The 21,910-nt window shown below is 44.8% G+C and overlaps 1 protein-coding gene across 1 annotated transcript in view; it reads right to left on the bottom strand.

Annotated features, from left to right (window-relative positions):
* The window catches only part of DOCK5 (dedicator of cytokinesis 5), a 188,107-nt gene that overhangs the window by 75,479 nt on the left and 90,718 nt on the right, over positions 1-21,910 (bottom strand). The window contains exons 10-18 of the mRNA XM_073622228.1: positions 19,545-19,674; positions 18,415-18,487; positions 18,186-18,328; positions 16,124-16,249; positions 15,897-16,021; positions 15,685-15,783; positions 14,034-14,106; positions 11,255-11,358; positions 7,722-7,890 (exon numbers count right to left, since the gene is read on the bottom strand). Coding sequence (XP_073478329.1) covers positions 7,722-7,890; positions 11,255-11,358; positions 14,034-14,106; positions 15,685-15,783; positions 15,897-16,021; positions 16,124-16,249; positions 18,186-18,328; positions 18,415-18,487; positions 19,545-19,674 — 1,042 coding nt within the window. The remainder of the gene's footprint in view (positions 1-7,721; positions 7,891-11,254; positions 11,359-14,033; positions 14,107-15,684; positions 15,784-15,896; positions 16,022-16,123; positions 16,250-18,185; positions 18,329-18,414; positions 18,488-19,544; positions 19,675-21,910) is intronic.

Raw genomic sequence — 21,910 nt, 5'->3', positions numbered from 1 at the left:
TAATTGGCCAAACTTACAAAATCTGCAGGGGATCAAATAATTATTTTCACCACTGTATAAGTGACTATAAACATGATTTTGTTTTTAAATAACAAACATGTTACACTTACTTGCTCTGTGCAATGGTTTTGCACACAGCGGCCCTGATCCTCCTATTCTGAGGTCCCCGCTGGCGCTCCTGTGAGGACACTTTTGCAAGCTGCGCTGTGTGTGTCCATAGAAACACACATAACAGCTGGGCCCTGCCCCCCACGCTCTCTTCACAGGCTGTGATTGACAGCAGCAGGAGCCAATGGCTCCCACTGCTGCCTCCATATCTAGTGAGGACAGAGAGATAGAGAGAGAGACGCTGCTCTCGGGCACAGCACTGGGTCGAGCTTGGGCTCAGGTAAGTATAAGGTGGGGCTGAGGGGGATCCTGTACATTAAAGGTAAAAAAAACTTCTACTTTAACAACCACTTTGAAGCTAGCCAAGCATAGCTAAATTTCTCTTGTTCAGCCTGTGGGCTGAAGGAGAGGAAATAGAGGGAAACTCCACTGCTGGCTAATGTATTCAAGAAGCAGCAGTACCTGTGACTGCTTGAACACCTGAACAGTGACTCCATCTGACAGGGTGCAGTCACTTTTCAGCCAAAAAATTTCTTTTGATTTTTCAGTCGCGTTTTTTTCAGCCGCATGTTGCTGACAGGTCCACCCATAGTTCCAATATCATTTGGATTTACAGTGCATCCGGAAAGTATTCACAGAGCTTCACTTTTTCTACATTTTGTTATGTTACAGCCTTATTCCAAATAGGATTAAATTAATTATTTTCCTCAAATTCTACAAACAATACCCTATAATGACAACGTGAAAGAAGTTTGTTTGAAATCTTTTCAAATTTATTAAAAAAAAAAAAAAAAAATCCTATGTACACAAGTATTCACAGCCTTTGTCATGACACTCAAAATTGAGCTCAGGTGCATCCTGTTTCCACTGATCATCCTTGAGATGTTTCTACAACTTGATTGGAGTCCACCTGTGGTAAACTCAATTGATTGGACATGATTTGGAGAGGGACACGCCTGTCTATATAAGGTCCCACAGTTAACAGTGGAAGTCAGAGCACAAACTAAGCCATGAAGGCCAAGGAATTGTCTGTAGACCTCCGAGACAGGATTGTATCGAGGCACAGATCTGGAGAAGGGTACAGAAACATTTCTGCAGCATTGAAGGTCCCAATGAGCACAGTGGCCTCCATTATCCGTTAATGGAAAAAGTTTGGAACCACCAGGACTCTTCCTACAGCGGGCCGCCCAGCCAAACTGAGAAATCGGGGGAGAAGGGCCTTAGTCAGGGAGGTGAAGAAGAACCCGTTGGTCACTCTGACAGAGCTCCAGCGTTTTTCTGTGGAGAGAGGAGAACCTTTCAGATGAACAACCATCTCTGCAGCACTCTACCAATCTGGCCTCTTTGGTAGAGTGGTCAGTCGGAAGCCACTCCTCAGTAAAAGGCACATGACAGCCTGCCTGAAGTTTGCCAAATGGCACCTGAAGGATTCTCAGACAATGAGAAACAAAATTCTCTGGTCTGATGAAACCAAGATTGAATTATTTTGCCTGAATGCCAAGCGTCATGTCTGGAGGAACTGCTCATCACCTGGCCAATACCATCCCTACAGTGAAGCATAGTGGTGGAAGCATCATGCTGTGGGGATTTTTTTGGCGGCAAGAACTGGGAAACTAGTCAGGATAGAGGGAAAGATCAATGCAGTAATGTACAAAGACATTCTTGATGAAAACCTTCTCCAGACAGTTCTGGATCACAGAGTAGGGTTCATCTTCCAACAGGACAACTACCCCAAACACACAGCCAAGATAACAAAGGAGAGGCTATGGGACAACTCTGTAAATGTCCTTGAGTGGCCCAGCCAGAGCCCAGACTTCTCTGGAGAGATCTGAAAATGGCTGTGCACCGACACGCCCCATACAACCTGATGGAACTTAAGAGGTCCTGCAAATCGGAGAAACTGGCCAAAAATAGGAGTGCCAAGCTTGTAGCATGATACTCAAAAGGACTTGAGGCTGTAATTGGTGCCAAAGGTGCTTCAACAAAGTATTGAACAAAGGCTGTGAATACTTAATGTAGATGTGATTTTTTTTGTTTTTTATTGTTAATACATTTGCAAAGATTTCAAACAAACTTCTTTTGCGTTGTCATTATGGTGTATTGTTTGTAGAATTTTGTGGAAAGTTATTAATTTAATGCATTTTGGAATAAGGCTGTAACATAACAAAATGTGAAAAAGTGAAGCGCTGTGAATACTTTCCGGATGCACTCTAGCAAGAATTGGATGAAATTCAAGCTGTGTATGGCCAGCCTAGGAGTTCAATTCTGGTTAAGGGTTTACCTTTGGGGTTGACTAAGGTGGTTGTAAACCCTTACATATACCCAGTGAAGTGACTGGCCTCAGGTGATACAAAGAGATGAAACAAATCATCCTTCATAAGTTGTACCTGTCTATCTACAGCCTTCTGTGCTCTACATCCAAAGTGCAGAAGTTACACAGGATCTCTTAGCTCTGAAAAGCAGGGGGCGTAGATCTGAAGTTACACTCAGTGAGAAGAGCTGACTGAAGGGAAGGGACACACACCCCTTCACACATCACAAAGAAACAGAGCTGAGGCTGTCAATCACAGGCTGTGTGCTGGAGCTCCCTCCCGTCATCATTTTTCTCTTGGTGTTAGAAAAACCAGAGCAGACAGAAATGACACTTCGTGCTCTTGATTGAGACAAGTACACACTATAGAGGGATATGCTTTGTTCACATTTCATGTCTGAGGTTTACAACTACTTAACACTCAGGTCTGAAGTTAGGGACACCTGGGGAAAATAATTAATCTTATTTGTAATGGACACACCACTAACTAACTAAACAACTATTTCTGGAGTACTCCACTAGATCTGTAGGCTGGCCACAGGAGGTTCAGAATGCAGGGCCGCCATCAGGGGGGTACAGCCGATACATATGTACCAGGCCCGAGCGTCTGGAGGGGCCCGGGAACCAGGAAATGTGCAAGAGAGAGGAGCCGGAGGAGAAATAGTGCAGGAGAGGCGCCGTAGGCTAAACACATACAGTAAGCTGGCAGGGCTGGGTCTCGGGAGATGTTATGAGGGAGGAACTTAACAGCCTATCAGTTGCTCATTGGCTGAGGAGGCGGGCTGCTCCGTCTCCTTAGCCAATAGTTACACAGGGTGCACTGTCCATCACTGCAGAGCCTCGTGCTTCCTGTGTTGGTGGGAGGGACAGAATTCCTCTGCAAAGAAGCTGCTGTTCCAGAGATTGAGGTGAAAAAAAAAAAAAAGTTTCCCTGAAGTTGCTAGTAGACATTGTATATGCACAGCCTGTGCTCCCCTGTTAATATCAATCACTGTATTGCCAGCCCTATTGCTGTCCTTTTAGCAGGATGAAAGTAACTTTACACATGTGTAACATAGGTGTCCGCTTATGTCACCATGTTAAAAGGACAGCAATATGGATAGCATTACAGTGACTGTTATTACTCCAGGTTCACTAAACTAGCCAATGCTCTGAAAAGCAATCCATTGTTCTTTTTCACATGAGTCCAGAGAATCCATTGTTCTCTATGGATCAACAGATTTAAATGGAAATTTGTCCGTTTACACCTGCCTACCTCCAATCTGATCTGGCATTCCTCTCCGTCTGGCCAGATCAGAGGGCAGTTGGGTGTAAATGGACTGCATGAGTGTACACAGACCTGTCAGTTGCCCACTCTGCTGAAAAAAACAGGATCGGCCCCCGGTGAAAATTACAGCTAGAGTGCAGATAAGGCCGGCCATAGACGGTTTGAATCTCAGTCTGTTTAGCAGAGATTGGCCAAGATTCAAACTATGTATGGGCAGGCTAAATGTACCCAAGTTAATTGATCGATCAACTTGAGTACAACCAGCCTGTCAGATTTTACATACAATTATCGCTTGCAGCTCTTGTAGCCAGTAGCAATAATCACTGTGTTCTTCTGGCGGGGCAGTTTTCCCACCCCCCCACCGGGAGAGTGCAATGGCTCCTCAGCAGGGATTCCCCCATCAACACTGCAACCCGTGGGACACAGATGTGGAAAAAACGAATGGGGTTTTAACTCTTTCTCAATTTGGCCAAAATGGGGGGAAAAAGTGCTTGCTTTATATATATTTTAGTATGATACATAGCTAGAACATTTAACATGTCATTGCATGAGATTTCCCCTCACTTTCTGTCTTGATGTCACCAGAACAGGAAGTGAGGGAATCTACCTGTGGGAATATAGCCAGCAATTGTTTCTCTCATATATATATTCTGTTCTGGTGACACGAAGACAGGAAGTGAGGGGATATCTCATGCAATGATATAACCCTATTAGATGTTCTAGTTATGTATAAAAAGTAAATATAAAGCAAGCACTTTTTTTTTCAATTTAGGCTAAATTATGGAAGAGTTAAAACCACATTCTTTTTTACCAACTGTGTCCCATTGTGAGGTCCCACAGACACAACAAATAGTGAGAGAGAAATGCCCTTGGAGACAGTTGCCACCAGAACCGGAGTCCCAGGATGGAGGAGATGGGACTGGAGGAGGAGGATATGGGATAGAGGAGATGGGACTGGAGGAGGAGATGGGACTGGAGGAGGATAAGGACATGTGACTGGAGGGGAAGGAGATGGGATGGAGGAGATGTGTCTGGAGGAGGAGGAGGATGTGTGATGGAGGAGATGGGACAGGAGGAGGTGGGACTGGAGGAAGAGGATGTTGGATGGAGGAGATGGGACTGGAGGAGGAGGAGATGAGACTGAAGGAGAATAAGGAGATGGGATGGAGGAGATGGGACTGGAGGAGGATAAGGACATGGGACTGGAGGAGGATAAGGACATGGGACTGGAGGAGGATAAGGACATGGGACTGGAGGAGGAGAAGGACATGGGACTGGAGGAGGATAAGGACATGAGACTGGAGGAGGATAAGGACATGAGACTGGAGGAGGATAAGGACATGGGACTGGAAGAGGATAAGGACATGGGGGACTGGAGGAGGATAAGGACATGGGGGACTGGAGGAGGATAAGGACATGGGGGACTGGAGGAGGATAAGGACATGGGGGACTGGAGGAGGATAAGGACATGGGGGACTGGAGGAGGATAAGGACATGGGGGACTGGAGGAGGATAAGGACATGGGGGACTGGAGGAGGATAAGGACATGGGGGACTGGAGGAGGATAAGGACATGGGGGACTGGAGGAGGATAAGGACATGGGGGACTGGAGGAGGATAAGGACATGGGGGACTGGAGGAGGATAAGGACATGGGGGACTGGAGGAGGATAAGGACATGGGGGACTGGAGGAGGATAAGGACATGGGACTGGAGGAGGATAAGGACATGGGACTGGAGGAGGATAAGGACATGGGACTGGAGGAGGATAAGGACATGGGGGACTGGAGGAGGAGGATGAGATGGGATGGAGGATATGGAACTGGAAGAGGAGGAGGAGGATGTGGGACGGACTGGATGAGCAGGAGAATGTGGGATGGAGGAGATTGGACTGGAGGAGGATAAGGACATGGGACAAGAGGAGAAGGAGATGGGATGGAGGAGATGTGTCTGGAGGAGGAGGAGGATGTGTGATGGAAGAGATGGGACTGAAGGAGGAGGAGGAGGAGGAGGAGGAGGAGGAGGAGGAGGGAGGATGTGGGATAGAGGAGATGGGACTGGAGGAGGAGGAGGATGTGGTATGGAGGAGATGGGACTGGAGGAGGAAATGAGACTGGAGGAGGAAATGAGACTGGAGGAGGAGATGGGACTGGAGGAGGAAATGAGACTGGAGGAGGAGATGGGACCGGAGGAGAATAAGGACATGGGATGCGGTAGATGGGACCGGAGGAGAATAAGGACATGGGATGGAGGAGATGGGACCGGAGGAGAATAAAGACATGGGATGGAGGAGATGGGACCGGAGGAGAATAAGGACATGGGATGGAGGAGATGGGACCGGAGGAGAATAAGGACATGGGATGGAGGAGATGGGACCGGAGGAGAATAAGGATATGGGATGGAGGACATGGGACCGGAGGAGAATAAGGATATGGGATGGAGGACATGGGACCGGAGGAGAATAAGGACATGGGATGGAGGAGATGGGACCGGAGGAGAATAAGGACATGGGATGGAGGAGATGGGACTAGAGGAGAAGGACATGGGATGGAGGAGATGGGACTGGAGGAGGAGGAGGAGGAGGAGGAGGAGGAGGAGGGAGGATGTGGGATAGAGGAGATGGGACTGGAGGAGGAGGAGGATGTGGGATGAAGGAGATGGGACTGGAGGAGGAGGTGGGATGGAGGAGATGGGACTGGAGGAGGAGGTGGGATGGAGGAGATGGGACTGGAGAAGGAGGAGGAGGAGATGGGACTGGAGAAGGAGGAGGAGGAGATGGGACTGGAGAAGGAGGAGGAGGAGATGGGACTGGAGAAGGAGGAGATGGGACTGGAGAAGGAGGAGATGGGACTGGAGAAGGAGGAGGAGGAGATGGGAATGGAGGAGGAGATGGGACTGGAGGAGGAGATGGGACTGGAGGAGGAGATGGGACTGGAGGAGGAGATGGGACTGGAGGAGGAGATGGGACTGGAGGAGGAGGAGGAGGAGGAAATGGGACTGGAGGAGGAGGAAATGGGACTGGAAGAGGAAATGAGACTGGAGGAGGAAATGAGACTGGAGGAGGAAATGAGACTGGAGGAGGAAATGAGACTGGAGGAGGAAATGAGACTGGAGGAGGAAATGAGACTGGAGGAGGAAATGGGACTGGAGGAGGAGATGGGACTGGAGGAGGAGATGGGACTGGAGGAGGAGATGGGACTGGAGGAGGAGATGGGACTGTAGGAGGAGATGGGACTGTAGGAGGAGATGGGACTGGAGGAGGAGATGGGACTGGAGGAGAATAAGGACATGGGATGCGGTAGATGGGACCGGAGGAGAATAAGGACATGGGATGGAGGAGATGGGACCGGAGGAGAATAAGGACATGGGATGGAGGAGATGGGACCGGAGGAGAATAAGGACATGGGATGGAGGAGATGGGACCGGAGGAGAATAAGGATATGGGATGGAGGACATGGGACCGGAGGAGAATAAGGACATGGGATGGAGGAGATGGGACCGGAGGAGAATAAGGACATGGGATGGAGGAGATGGGACTAGAGGAGAAGGACATGGGATGGAGGAGATGGGACTGGAGGAGAATAAGGACATGGGATGGAGGAGATGGGACTGGAGGATTAGGAGGAGAAGGACATGGGATCGGGGAGATGAGACTGAAAGAGGAGGAAATGGGATGGGACTCGGTGGGACTGCCAGTTGGGGGTCCTGGGGAATGTTGATGGTCAGGTCCGGGGATGGGGGGGGCCTAAAACTCTGTAAGGGGCCCCAAAATTTCTGATGGCGGCCCTGCTTAGAGGTCACCAAACTCCCAAAATAGACCCATACTCATTAAAAATAAAAACTATAGAGTATCACGGTCATAAATAACCTGCATTGCTTCATGGTTCACGAGACTCCCAAGCACTCTGCCCTCTTATATTTATTAGTATAGGAATAGTAAACCACTTGTATATGAGAAGCTCCAGCTACTCCTAAATAGCACAGCAGAGCACATACAAAAAAAGCTTCTTCATTAAGTATGTTGTGCTCTTCCTCACCATTTTGTGTGAGCTTAGTGGAACAGATCAATGTGCTTATTTGGAAGCTATCCTTCGTAGGGGTGAGGGAGGGCGCATGCCCTCGCGGAGAATGGACTTCCTCTTCTTCCTCCTTAGTCCCAGGGAGCAACAGGTAAAGCTTGGCATCATCTGACTTTTTGCTGTCACCCTAAATATAAAAACAAAATTTTATGTACATTTTTTGATATGCACAGCTAAAACTTAAAGCACGACGAAACAAATGTGTAATATAGTGCCACTTAGATGCGGTGACTGCAATTGTTTTCATTTTTCAGGCTATGAACATTTTTAGCAGGTACAAAAAATATCTAGTAATCTTGCCAAAAGTTCAGTGTCCTTGTCACTTTCTGTGAACTGAACTGGAAATAAAAACAATCATATATTTCATGTATGAACTACTAATCCCATTAGGCCCCGCTGATCCCCGCTGAGCAGGCGGATGACAGGTCTGTCTTTGCTCACTGTGCAGAGACAGACCTGTCAGAGCCCCGCTCTATGGGAAGAGCAGATGAAAACAGACCGCCTGTCCGTTTTCATCCGATCCTATCCTATCTGCCAGACGAATGGAAAATATGGTTTCCATCCATCTGCATTTCACGGACAGGATCAGATCTGATAGCAGCGGGTGTCAGCGGACATGTCACCACTAGGGATGAGCCGAACACCTCCCGGTTCGGTTCCCATCAGAACACGCGACCAGACAAAAAATTTGTGTGAACATGCGAACACCTTTAAAGTCTATGGGATGCGAACATGTAAAATCAAAAGTGCTCATTTTAAAGGCTTATAAGCAAGTTTTAGCCATAAAAAGTGTCTGGGGACCCGAGTCCTGCCCCAGGGGACATGTATCAATGCAAAAAAAAAGTTTTTAAAAGGGCAGTTTTTTCAGGAGCAGTAATTTTAATAATGCTTAAAGTGAAACAATAAAAATGAAATAATCCTTTAAATATTGTGCCTGGGGGGTCTCCTTAGTCTGCCTGTAAAAGTAGTGCATCTTTCCCATGTTTATAACAGTACCGCAGCAAAATGATATTTCTAAAGGAAAAAATGTTGGATCCCAGCAATATACAATAAAAATAATTGAAAAAATGGTGTGGGTCCCCCCCAAGTCCATTACCAGGCCCTTCAGGTCTGGTATGGATATTAAGGGGAACTCCACGCCAAAATAAATTAAAAAAAATTCAGTGGGGGTCCCCCCCCCGGAATCCGTACCAGACCCTTATCCAAGCATGCAACCTGGCAGGCTGCAGGAAAGGGGGGGGACGAGAGAGCGCCCCCCACTCCTGAACCGTACCAGGCCACAAGCCCTCAACATGGGGAGGGTGCTTTGGGGTCCCCATGTTGATGGGGGCAAGGGCCTCATCCAAACAAACCCTTGCCCGGTGGTTGTGGGGGTCTGCGGGTGGGGGGATTATCGGAAACTGGAAGCCCCCTTTAACAAGGGGGCCCCCAGATCCTGCCCCCCCCCCATGTGAATGGGTATCGGGTACATTGAACCCCTACCCATTCACCGAAAAAGTAAAAACGACAGGAGACAGTTTTTGACAATACCTTTATTAAAAAGAAAAAGTGTCCCACGATGTTCATCCATCGTTAATCACGGCGCCAACAGTCCCGGGAAAAATAAATAAAATGGAAAAACTCCACCTCGATGGGAGGTGTCCCGCCAACTGCAGTCTTTTCGCGGTGACAGATGTTATATAGCCAAGGGCAGGGCCACCCGGTGACGTAAAAGGTTGACCCCCCCTCTGACATCACATGACAGCTGCCGCCACGAAAAGACTACAGTTGGCTTTTCTCGGCACCATGATTGAAGATGGATGAACATCGTGGGACACTTTTTTTTTTTTTAATAAAGGAATTGTCAAAAACTGTCTCCTGTCATTTTTACTTTGAGTCTTTTTTGGTAAATGGGTTCACATTAGGGGGGAGGGCAGAGCCTTGTTTTGAAGTTTAAAACACTGCCACTAACTAACCTGCCTGCCTAATCTAGCACAATCTATCTCCGTCCACACACTATACACGGCCGCTATGTGGAGTTTACAATTGTGTGACTGCCTTGATTGACTGTCACTGTGAACACATGATCAGAAAGCTCTCGATCGCAAGAAGCGATCGGGAGCTTTCAGTTAGCCAACAGCAACTGTGCTGTGAGCGCGCAGGGCACATGATCTCAGCACAGCTGTGTCTGCTAATTGGTACGCAAATATGTGGCTGCTTGGCGCCAAGGCCCACCCGCCAAGAGGGCGCATATTTGTGTACTTTCGGCGCCCAGGGGTTAATAAAGGAAAACATGTTTGAAGATCAGCCTGGCTACCATGGCTCCTTTCATAAATACACTGGAGTGAGTGAGTATAGCCACTAAAGGACAGAAAGTGAGTAATTCACAGGATTTCCTGGGAAAATACCTGAAAAAAATAAAACCCATGCAGGAACCTCATCCGAGGGCTTGCAAGCTGTAATATTTATTTTTTGAATTTGGCTTTAAACCATTTTACGTAGGATAGATATATGAAAAAAGCAACACATGGTCTCACGTTAACAAAAAGGATAGAAAAAAAATGACCTTTTTTGCAAAGACTGTAAAATGATTTTCTTGTTAAGTTTATATATAGGTTCTGCACCCCTCTATGATGAACATATGACAATATAAGCATTACAAGAGCTAATTGGGGAGAAGCAACATTTTTTTGGTGTCAAACCCCTTACAGGCAGAGCATAAACTCAACAAAAATCTTCTGTGTCTCCAGTGAAGATGACCAAATTAGGCTAACTTAATAGTACAACTATAATATATATATTTCAGAGTGAAATTTGCTATTGGATTTTAGTATTAGGTTCGAGTGTGAGGTAGCAATGGCAAAACCTGCATGCTTTTATATTTTTATTTTAAGAGCTAGCAGTACCATCAGAGTTAATTACTAATAAAAGGATAATATGGGAATATTTTCATTCAGGGAATACACTCAGCTGCTGTTTGTTGGGTCAGTGAGAATTGTTTTTTCCTATTGGCCAACAGACACCTCTGTGCCAGAAGATTGTATTCTTTTGCTCTGGAAAATTTAGAACAGTAGGATTTGTGGGATTTGATAGTCTTTTGTTGCCTAGCTAATTATACAGCCATGTAATTTATCTCTAACAGCTTTATTCTGTAAAAAACGACCAACCGATTAGAAGACCCAGACAAAGAAAACATCTGAAACATAAGATTTCAAGATGTCAAAATCAACCCATTACATAAACAAAGTTATAACCCTGACTGGTTGCTTGGGGCAACATTTATTTGTATTGTCCAACCTGACACAACGGGGAATATTTACTAAAACTGGAGCACACAGAATCTGGTGCAGCTGTGCATAGTAACCAATTAGCTTCTAGGGTTTATTGTCAAGGCTTAATTGAACAAGCTAAAGTTAGAAGCTGACTGGTTACCACCCACAGCTGCACTAGATACTGGGTGCACCGGCTTTCGTAAATTTCCCCCAACTTGTTGGTACATTAATGATTGTTACCTTATAAATGATGAGGTCATGAATACCGTCCCTCAGTGTTGTGCCATTGTGGTTCATCAGTCTGACAAAAGCCACTCCAAACACCTTCTCTGATTTGTCACGAGCTGCAGGAAAAGGACATAGAAGAGTTTATATCAATGATGTGATGCACAAGCCTCATATAGTACACCAAAGACCAGAGGCGTAACTAGAACTTTCAGGGCCCCAGTGCAAGAAACCATGATGGGCCCCCCTTCCATCCGAGCCCCGGGCTTCCAATTTTGGGAGAGTGTCCATGGACATCCTTCCAAAACCGTGCTTCCTGCATGACCCCTGGGACATGCATCCAGCGCAATCATATCCGCCCTTTACCATGTGATCAGCTGATCACATGTAAACAGACTTGCCGGTTATCCACAGCCCTTTCCTCATACGCTGTGTCTGTGTGAGGAAAGGACTGCCGTTAACTGTCAAAAATGTCAGTAAATTGTTTACACTGATAATCAGTGCCCCAATCATCAGTGCCATCTATCAGTGCCCATCAGTGCTGCCTATCAGTGTCCATCACTTCCACCTACAAGTGTTACCTATCAGTGCTCATTAATGCTGCCTATTAGTGCCCATCAATTCTGCCTATCAGTACCACCTATCAGTGCTCATTAATGCCACCTAACAGCAGCCATCAGTGCCACCTATCAGTACTCTTCAATTCTGCCCATTAAAGCCCATCAATACTGCCTGAGTTCTGCCTATCAGTATTCGTAAGTGCCTATCAGTACCACCTATCAATGCCACCTATCAGTGCACATTAGTGCCTCCTATCAGTGCTGCCTATCAGTGCTTATCAATGTGGCCTATCAGTGCTCATCAGTGCCTCCTATCAGTGCTCATCAGTGCCCATCAGTGCCTCCTATCAGTGCCTTCTATCAGTGCCCATCAGTGCCTTTTATTAGTGCTCATCAGTGCCGTCTATCAGTGCCCATCAGTGCCTTCTACCAGTGCCAATCAGTGCCAATCAGTGCCTTCTATCAGTGCTCATCGGTGCTCATCAGTGCCTTCTATCAGTGCTCATCAGTGCCTTCTATCAGTGCTCATCAGTGCCCATCAGTTCCTTCTATCAGTGCCCATCAGTGCCCATCAGTGCCTTCTATCAGTGCTCATCAGTGCCTTCTATCAGTGCCCATCAGTGCTTTCTATCAGTGCTCATCAGTGCCTTCTATCAGTGCTCATCAGTGCCCATCAGAACCTTCTATCAGTGCTCATCAGTGCCTTCTATCAGTGCTCATCAGTGCCTTCTATCAGTGCCTTCTATCAGTGCTCATCAGTGCCCATCAGTGCCTTCTATCAGTGCTCATCAGTGCCTTCTATCAGTGCTCATCAGTGCCCATCAGTGCCTTCTATCAGTGCTCATCAGTGCCTTCTATCAGTGCTCATCAGTGCCTTCTATCAGTGCTCATCAGTGCCCATCAGTGCCTTCTATCAGTGCTCATTAGTGCCCATCAGTGCCTTCTATCAGTGCTCATCAGTGCCTTCTATCAGTGCTCATCAGTGCCTTCTATCAGTGCCCATCAGTGCCTTCTATCAGTGCTCATCAGTGACTTCTATCAGTGCCCATCAGTGCCTTCTATCAGTGCTCATCAGTGCCTTCTATCAGTGCTCATCAGTGCTCATCAGTGCCTTCTATCAGTGCTCATCAGTGCCCATCAGTGCCTTCTATCAGTGCTCATCAGTGCCCATCAGTGCCTTCTATCAGTGCTCATCAGTGAATGCTATTAGATTCCATCAGTGCAGGACAGCACGGCTCTGAGCGGAGATCGTGTGTCATATAACAATAGCACAGAGAGACACCGGCGGCATTAATGTTCTCCACTGTGTGCTCCACGGGAAATGTAAGCTCCTTAGCTTCACACTTGACTGCCCGCGGAGCACACAGGAGAGGGGAGGGGGGAGAAGAGGGAGCCGTGAGATCAGCTGTGTGTCCTCTCTCATCCGTGCCAGAGAGGACCGACAAATAGAACATTAATGCCGCCGGTGTCTCTCTGTGCTATTGTTCTATGACACACGATCTCTGCTCAGAGCGTGTGTGAAGAGCAACCCCACTGGGCCCCCCCCCCACAGTGGTGGAATGCCGGGCCCCGTCGCAACTGCAACTGTTGCGACCCCGGTAATTCCGCGACTTGCTTTTGCTTCCCTGACTGAGCAAAATCATCCGTCATTTGTGTCTCACATGCTCCCATCCCAGACGCTGCAGCTCAAAGTGGGAGGGTTTCAGTAGCAGAAGAAGTTCTTTCAATCCAGAAAACAGTAGGCTGACAAGGTGCTGTTTGACAAACTACAGGCTTGTGAATTAGCAGTGTAAACGCTGATAGCGACATCCCTTACAACATTTTTTCATTCAACTGTAGTACAATCAGGAACAGCCTACATGAGCGTAGCATGCGAGTGTTCTGAATCAAGGAGCAGTGCAACACTGTTGCCATACCATCACAAGAATCTGCCTTAGGTAGACTTCACTGGATCGGCAGGTATTTGTTAGACTTTTCAGGAGAAAACTGTAAGCGCAGATGCACTTATAATGAAGTGCCGCAGCACTTTTTTTTTTTAAATGGAAGGCCAAAGTACTACTTTTTTAATAGATGAACATCATAATGTATGCTGAGGTGTTTTGGAGATACAGTCATTTATTTACAGCCCATATCTTACTACCAGTCCAAATACCAAAGCTTTCTGGGTCGCTTTAAGCACAATAGCAGCCTATAACATACTTTACTGAAGCAAAGAGCAGAAAAGTGATGCTTACATTCCTGAGATGAGCGGTGCCGAAATGAGAAGCGAAGGTGACAGCGGCTGACATCCTCTATTGGTATGGAGACCTGTGTACACAAGAGTGAAAAAATGATGATAAGTTTGGAAAAAAATGACTAAAGTTAAGCCTGCAAGACAAATTACTTTAATAAGGGACTGTCAAATATCCTACAGCAACCAATCAATAAACTGAATTTCAATACTTGTGGCTGCATTACATTATTAAATGCTGTATGTAACCAACCGCATAGGCAAAATTAATAAAACTTTAGGACCGACTTAAAGTGCAACTTCACTCCACAATTAGACTTTAAGTCCTCTACACCGCGTTGTAGCTGAAAAGTGCATAGTCCTGTGTCAGTCTAGACCAGCCTTTCTCAACCTTTTCAACACAGAGCACACTAGCGAACTTGTTATATTGCCTACTGAAGGAATAGTATAAATACACTTTACGCACTACTTATGGTAATGATGACATATACATATATGGGATTTCTTATTTAGCAGGAAAAATTCATTGAATTACATATGCACATTAGGGAGAGGCTCAGCAAGTCTGAAGTAATGGTTACAAGCAGGACCAGCCATTTAACTGCACTTCCAGAATGGGCATATGTTATGGACATTCATCAGATCTACCGCCAAAACATCACTACTCCTTACATTACATTTTAAAAAGAAAGCTCCAGCCTCAGGCAAAACAACATTTCCAGAAGGACCATGTATGCAAAGAGAGCTGTATGGTGATACAAGTAACTCCCTCTATATTGTTGTCATCAGCTGTCCCAAAGCACAAGCTGCTCTAAAGCTATAAATATGTGATACTGTGCAAAATATGGATTTACTGCTAAATAAGAGTGCAGTCTAAATATTTATGGCGGCCAAGCTAATCTCTGAGGGGGGGGGTTGTGCCCAGTAGGTGGTTGTTTGAAGCCTGGAGCAGGAGTTATTTTGGTCATGGGTCCCATCATGCAGGAGTCGTCCAGGAACATTGCCTAGAGGGTCATTGAGGTCCTAGCTGCAGCATAGCTGAGGGGCCTATTTCCAGGACTGGACTGGAATTTTGGTCTGAAGAGCACCCGGTGGAAGTTGGAGGAGGGTATCCAGCTGCCTTGTGGTGCTGCGAGTTATATCTCCCCCCTGAAGAGTGCCCAATGGATATCGGAAGAAGGCAACCGATCATCCTATGGCATTGTGAGTAGGGACTGAATTCAGATCCTTACTGACTGCATGCAGTTTTATCCCATCTTTAGAAGGCCCTAGTATCTGCTCTCTCTAAAATGGCCTTTCAAGAACATGACTCTATGCTACCTTTCTTGTCCTTCATCCCATGTCATCCTATCCAAGTTTCTTCAGCAAATAAAGCATAAAAGACACCCCCCCTAGACTACTTGTCAAGCACAAGAGAGTGGAAATGCTGTGTGCCCACCAATCTCTGGGAAAGAACCAGTAAAGTCGAAGTGGCTCCTGTTGGGGTAGTGCTACAAATGTAAACACTGGAATGGGTCTCAAAAAGAGAAAACCATGCACTGTAGAACTAAAATCTATTAAAGTTTTTTTTTTTTTTTTCAAGAACTTCAAGGTTGAACAAACCTACAAGTCATTTTAAAAAAAAAAAAAAGTGTAAAAATTATACAATGATTTACCTTGATTGTTTCATACCAACATGGCTGCTTGACCTGGTAATACACAACAGACTTGTATTCTGGCAATCCCTCCTGCCCAGCTCCAGGAGAAATAGCTTTCTGGAATCAATAAACAAATTGTAACAGGGATTTCTGCTCAGAAAGGAAACAGCTGATTACAATATGATTTTACATGACCTGACAGTGACCATTCAAATATAAGACAGTGATACCTCTAACACTGAACCATCCTGATCATGCACAGACATCATGATTTCCACATTCTTGGGGGTTTTCTTCTTTCCTTTATCAAACTCTCCCTGGATCAACGTAACATAGATGTCATTACGAACGTCTCCTGTAAAAGCATGAAAGAAAACACCATATAACAATTTATGAAGCCAGCTACTAGAATTCTATGGGGCCATTTTATTAACCCGGTATATTGAGACACACATACCAGGCAGAATAATCTCTGGAAATCCCATTTTCCGGGCCACCGCAGTAGATCGATCCACTAGGTGAGAATATTCCTTCTGTACCTGATTAATATCGCCTGGGAGGAGTTTAAGAGAAATCCACAGCCCTGAGAGGGTAATAAAAATATCAATATCTAATCTTTACTCGAAGAGAATGGAGTTGGAAAAGTGGAGGAATTTCCAATGCTAACAAGATGCTTCATATATGTACAAGTAAAAGGACTATAGGTCATGATTAGTTGTTCCAGGTAAACAGGTATTAATGATATGCTTTGTGCATTAGTACATATAGTTCTATAATTTTTTTTTTAATTCTGTTTGTTGATCACATATCAGTTGAACAACATTTCAAAAAGACAGTGAGTGAAAAGAGCAATCGTACCAATAAGCTAACATTGAAAGCATATCACTGTCTTGCGTGATTTTTTCTCATACATCCATAAACAAAACAGAATATAGTGCATGATACAGATTGCCACCATCCTCATACTGGTAACTTGCTTCAAGGGGTCTCAACTAGATAAGAGTTAGGGTAGAATTACACCATGCATCCCAGATTTTCTGACACTTAAGAGGGCAGTTTCTATTTCCATAAATAACCTTTTCATAAGGGAGTAATTGGTTGACTAGAAATAACCAATGAGCTATTGTAGGCGAGAAAAGCTGCAGTCACTTGACGGCTATTGCTTTGCGTGCCAGAAATAGTGATTCTCTCAAATAAATTCTAGTGTAGTGTGACCAGAGTTCCTCATCTAACAAACCGAATAATCATATCTCAGGAATATACTGCGCTGGAATAGATATGAAGAATTTAGCAAATACAGTAAGTCATCTGTTTCCAGAAAGTCCATCTGTGATTGGGTGCACCACAAACAGTATGCAATAGCAATGGGTCAGATTTAATACAGACTGTGAAATGGTACGTTTGGTGAGTGACATACAACTGGATGAGTTTATTTATTGTCGGAGACACCGATAAGTGAAAAGAACAAAGGCCATCCCATTTTAGGTACAATGAGTTTTTGATATACTTTAAATGTATCCCATTCATCCCAATAAAAGTTGCACTTTGTTGATATCCTCAGTAAAGATAAAGCAAGCAGGACTATTGCACATAAATGCTGAGGTGTTAAATGATCCTTAGCCTCTCCTTAATGACTGGCAGCATTGTGCTTTTCAAATCTCCATAAACAATAAACATTGTGTAAAGAGATATTGCATGGATAGATTTGTGAAACTTTTTAGGGGTAGAGACCTGGAAAGTTCTCTTGGAGGTGACTCTGGAGTGGGGCATGTCCTGGCCAAGCACTCCGTTACAGATGTCCTAGAGGTCCCGGGTGGGATAAACAAAGACTGTACTTGTCAGGAACTTCTGACCCTTGGCGAGATCCTACAAATGCCAGCCAGAGAGTGTTCTAAAATGCATGCTAAATTTTATCTAACAGCAATCGGATCATAGCTTTAGCAAAGATTGTATAGTGGTATCAACAAAGAATTTTGTGTAGCGCCACCCCTTCTAGACAGGGATATGGAACTAAATTGAGCTACCAAAAAAAAACACAATTAGGCTCATTAGGCAAGCATAGTTTTAGGCTTAAAGAGACCCTGTCACTTTAAGAAAACTGAATGCTACTGGCAGAAAGGAAATGCAGACATACAGGTAATTGTATATATCTGCAGTAAGTTTCAGTTTTCACGGGTTCAAATTAACGCTGGGCTGTTTTGATAAGACAACACTTTGACAATTTTAGTTAGTGTCAGAGTATGCCGCTAAGCCCATATGGTGCTCTGACTCATTGTCCAATCACAATATGTGGAAAAACGGAGGGGACAGCCAAGTTTTAGCACTATAAATACTGAAGATGGCTCGGATCAGAAGACCTTGGCATTTTAGTGAAGCAGAAGGTATTGAAAACTGCAACAGGTATATTGCAGGCACCCCTGTGTCCAAGACCTTCATACTTATCAGCAGCTTGCCGTATTCTTAAAGTGACAGCATCTCTAGAAGTTTGCATTAGTCTCCTCCATGAAATGGTGCAATACCTTGTCCCTTGTGGTTGACCTCTTTGGATGCAATCACCTTGTTGTAGATGCTGGGGAGAGGCTCATTCTCAGCTAATACCCGTGAAGAGCTCAGAGGAGACATTATGAGCTGCCGCTGGCTGATGTAAGTTTCTTTGGCCATCCTGAGACGCAAATAATGTTCAGAGATCAGTATCCTGATAAATGACTTGGAATTTTTTTTCTGTTATGACACAAAGTGGCAACTTACGGATGAAAAGGTATAAAATGTTGTTTCTCCTCATCGTCCACCTTCCCATGTATAACATCAGATATGTCCATCACTGTAACAGATACATAATAATAAGATTTACTTGCCACAAAAAAGCAGACTAAATTCCTTCAGAAAGTACCACCACTTATATGATCAAAAGTACTTGTATTATCCATTTCTCCTCCTCAACAGGTACTTATTACCCATCTCTGGTCAATAATAACTAATAGGTACCTTTACAAAGGTTGGTTACATTATAAAATTTGACAAGTAGAAAAAATGTAAATGAATTTTTTTGGGGAAAATATAATCATTGTCAAATGTTCCGTCAGCAAAAAAAAAATCACCTTTTAAGAAAAAAAAAACCTTTAAAATACTGGAAGTTAAAGCCGAGTTCCGTCCAAAAGTGGAACTTCCGCTCATTTGTCTCCTCTCCCCCTCCAGTGCCACAATTGGCACCTTTTGGGGGGGAGGGGGGACAGGATACCCGTCTTTGACAGGTATTCTGTTCCCACTTCCGGGAGTCCAGGCCGCGGCCCGTGACATCACCACAGGGCTCCCTCCTCCTCCCTTCTCCTCTCCCTGTAGGAGAGAGGAGCGGGGCCTCGCGCATGCACAGTAGGATTCCTGGCATGAAGCTGTAAGGCTACACTGCCGGGTACCCTTACCTGCAATGGCGGCGGCAGCACCCGACAGCTGATGGAAACATCAGCTGCGGTGCCGACATCGCTGGACTCCAGCACAGGTAAGTGTCCTATTGTTAAAAGCCAGCAGCTGCAGTATGTGTAGCTGCTAGCTTTTAATTTTTTTTTTTTTTAGCCGCTTTAAATACTTTACCAAGCTCTCCTCTCTAACTTGTGCTAAGCAGGTTAGCTACCACCAAGTAAAGCAGATCTGTGGAAATATATAACATTGTCTATACTGATCACATCCTTCTCACAGAACCTACACTAAAATGTCACTGGCCCGATAAGCAAAGTGTATTGTAATACTGTATCCTCAAAAATAAAGTTGATAGGAAATTTGAAAAAGCTTGCTAAAATCTTCGCTATGTTCACAGTTGAACTAGTCAGGTTGAAGTTGGAGTCCTAAATTATACATATTACAAAAGCCATCAGTGCTATTACCTGCAACACCAAAAGGCCTTCGGAGGCCAAACGTGTGTTTTTTCCCATCCTTGAGCTCCATGTGTCCCACACGCACTATCTGGCACACCAGGCTGATCCGGGGACGAATCAGATCCAGGCTACTGAGGTCCTGAAGAGGAGAGAGGTCAAAACTAGAATGAAGAAACAAAATAGAAGTGGTTCAAGATCAGCAAGGAGAGTGGCAGAAACTTAAAGAATGAAAAGACAGAGAATATAATGGTCCATAATGTTAAAGAGGAGCACTAAGGAAACAAATGATCCTAAAAATCAGGAAAAAAAAAAGAAGAGTCGAAAAAAGAAATCACATCTTGAAGACTATATCATAGTTTGATGAGAGAATTTAGAACATCGGCACGAGTGGAACTGATGAATAAGAGAACTAGAGGACAAACAAAGATGGATAGATGAAAAATGGAATAGGTAGGTAAAGAATGAAAGGTAAGTTAGATTATAAGTAAGTCTGGAAACAATGTAAGGCACAGAGAACAACACCCAGGGAAAGTTTGGATGGGGTGCGTGGAGAAGACAACAGGATGGTGCAATGCAGAAAAAAGAAAAAAGTAAGAACTTGTAAAGGATGGAAGATACAGGAGGATCTCTACTGCTGAAAAATTGGTGGTGGATAAGTGAAAGCAGAACTGAAGCAGAAGTTCAAGGAGTTTAAAGTAGATGTAAGCCTAATCATTAAAATCTCATATCAACTTTAAAGTGGAACTTCACTCTCTCAATTACCGATGATAATTTTTAATCCTTGTGTTGCTAAGCATTAGTAAATAGATAGGAAAGTACATCATATTTACTTGTGATTTTTTCCATTTCTTCAGTTACCTCCTGGATTCTGTCTAGAGTGCATGTAGACATAAAGTGGCTGCAAAGAGGCTTTAAAAAAATCAGCACCACTAAAATGCAAACAAAAGCTGAACTAACTTTCAGTTAGACTACTTCACACTGAGGCGTGCGGGCGCTGGCAATACAGCGGCGCTAAATATAGCGCCGCTTTACCGTCGTTTTAGCGGCACTAGCGGGGCGATTTTAACCGAAAAAGGGTTAAAACCGCCCGCAAAGCGCCGCTGCAGCGGCGCTTTGCAGTGCTGCCCCATTGTTTTCAATGGGAAGGGGCGCTTTAGGAGCGGTAAATACACCGCTCCTACACTGCTCCAAAGATGTGACTTTCGGGCCTTTTTTGACCCCCCTGCAAGCGCACCGCTCCAGTGTGAAAGCCCTCGGGGCTTTCATACTGGAGTGCATTGAGCGGCTCTTTGCAGGCGCTATTTTTAGCACTTTAGCGCCTGCAAAGTGCCTCAGTGTGAAAGGAGCCTTAGGGTTTACATCTTCTTTAAACAGCTGAAGAACCTCAGGAATGCTGAATGAGAGGAAGAATAAACAATCAGGGCTGGGAAAGAAAGGAATAACCAGGACCAAGGAGACGTAATCCAAAAAGGCACAATATTAACATGACGATTTCTCAAAATGAGACTTCTACATGCTGGCCACACAAGGGTAGGTTGTTTTTTTTAAATTCAGCTGACAATTTCCAAAATAATTAGCAAGCAGTCCCAAAATCAAAGTTTATCATTTTAGACACATTGTGCAGTTACTGCAAGCAATGTATGAATCGTTAAGTTTATCAGTGTACAACTCAAGCCAAGGGTCTTAAAGGTAGAAATTTTAAAAAATCCCATAAGGCCCAGTGCTGGGCTTTCCTTCTTCCCCGGTAATCAGCAGGGCCCCAATGCAGTGGGACAAGAACCAAGTGATGATACAGAAAAGTTAAACCTTAACGCCTATAATATTACACTGTGACCAGCCTTGGACATCATCTGATTTAAATGGCTTTTCAAAGCACATTGTATGTTCACCCAATCTGCATCTACAAGACAGGCCATTTCCCTGGCCTGTGATGGTCCATAGTACCCATTCAAACTAGTGTCCCTTCAGAGGTTGCTAGGAGTTCCTTGAGCTGTGGCTAGTTGACCTCCTATTTTATGATACCTGCATAGTTCCAAGACCAATGCAATTTGGCAAGGTCAGAAAGATGACACCAGTGATCTTTTACCTTTGTCTGTAAGGGTGACATTCTGAGCAACCACTGTATAGGTGGCATTCTTCCTACCGACTATCGTTATGAGGGGGCATTTTTGTCTCTGACCTCCAATGAATTGGTTTTAGTAAGGGTTCCCTGAGACCTGAAAACTACTTTAGGAGTTCCTCTTGGATAACAAGGTTGAGAAAGGCTGGCCCATAGAAATGCTTTAAAATCATTTCTCACAAGTCAGCTGACTTCTGATAGCATTAGCCATCAGAACAATAATCCCTCAAAAGTGATTAGTATAGTGATTAGGCCA

This window comes from Aquarana catesbeiana, linkage group LG03, assembly GCF_042186555.1.
Source record: "Aquarana catesbeiana isolate 2022-GZ linkage group LG03, ASM4218655v1, whole genome shotgun sequence".
NCBI classification, from domain to species: domain Eukaryota; kingdom Metazoa; phylum Chordata; class Amphibia; order Anura; family Ranidae; genus Aquarana; species Aquarana catesbeiana.
This window is presented reverse-complemented; position numbering and strand designations above follow the sequence as displayed.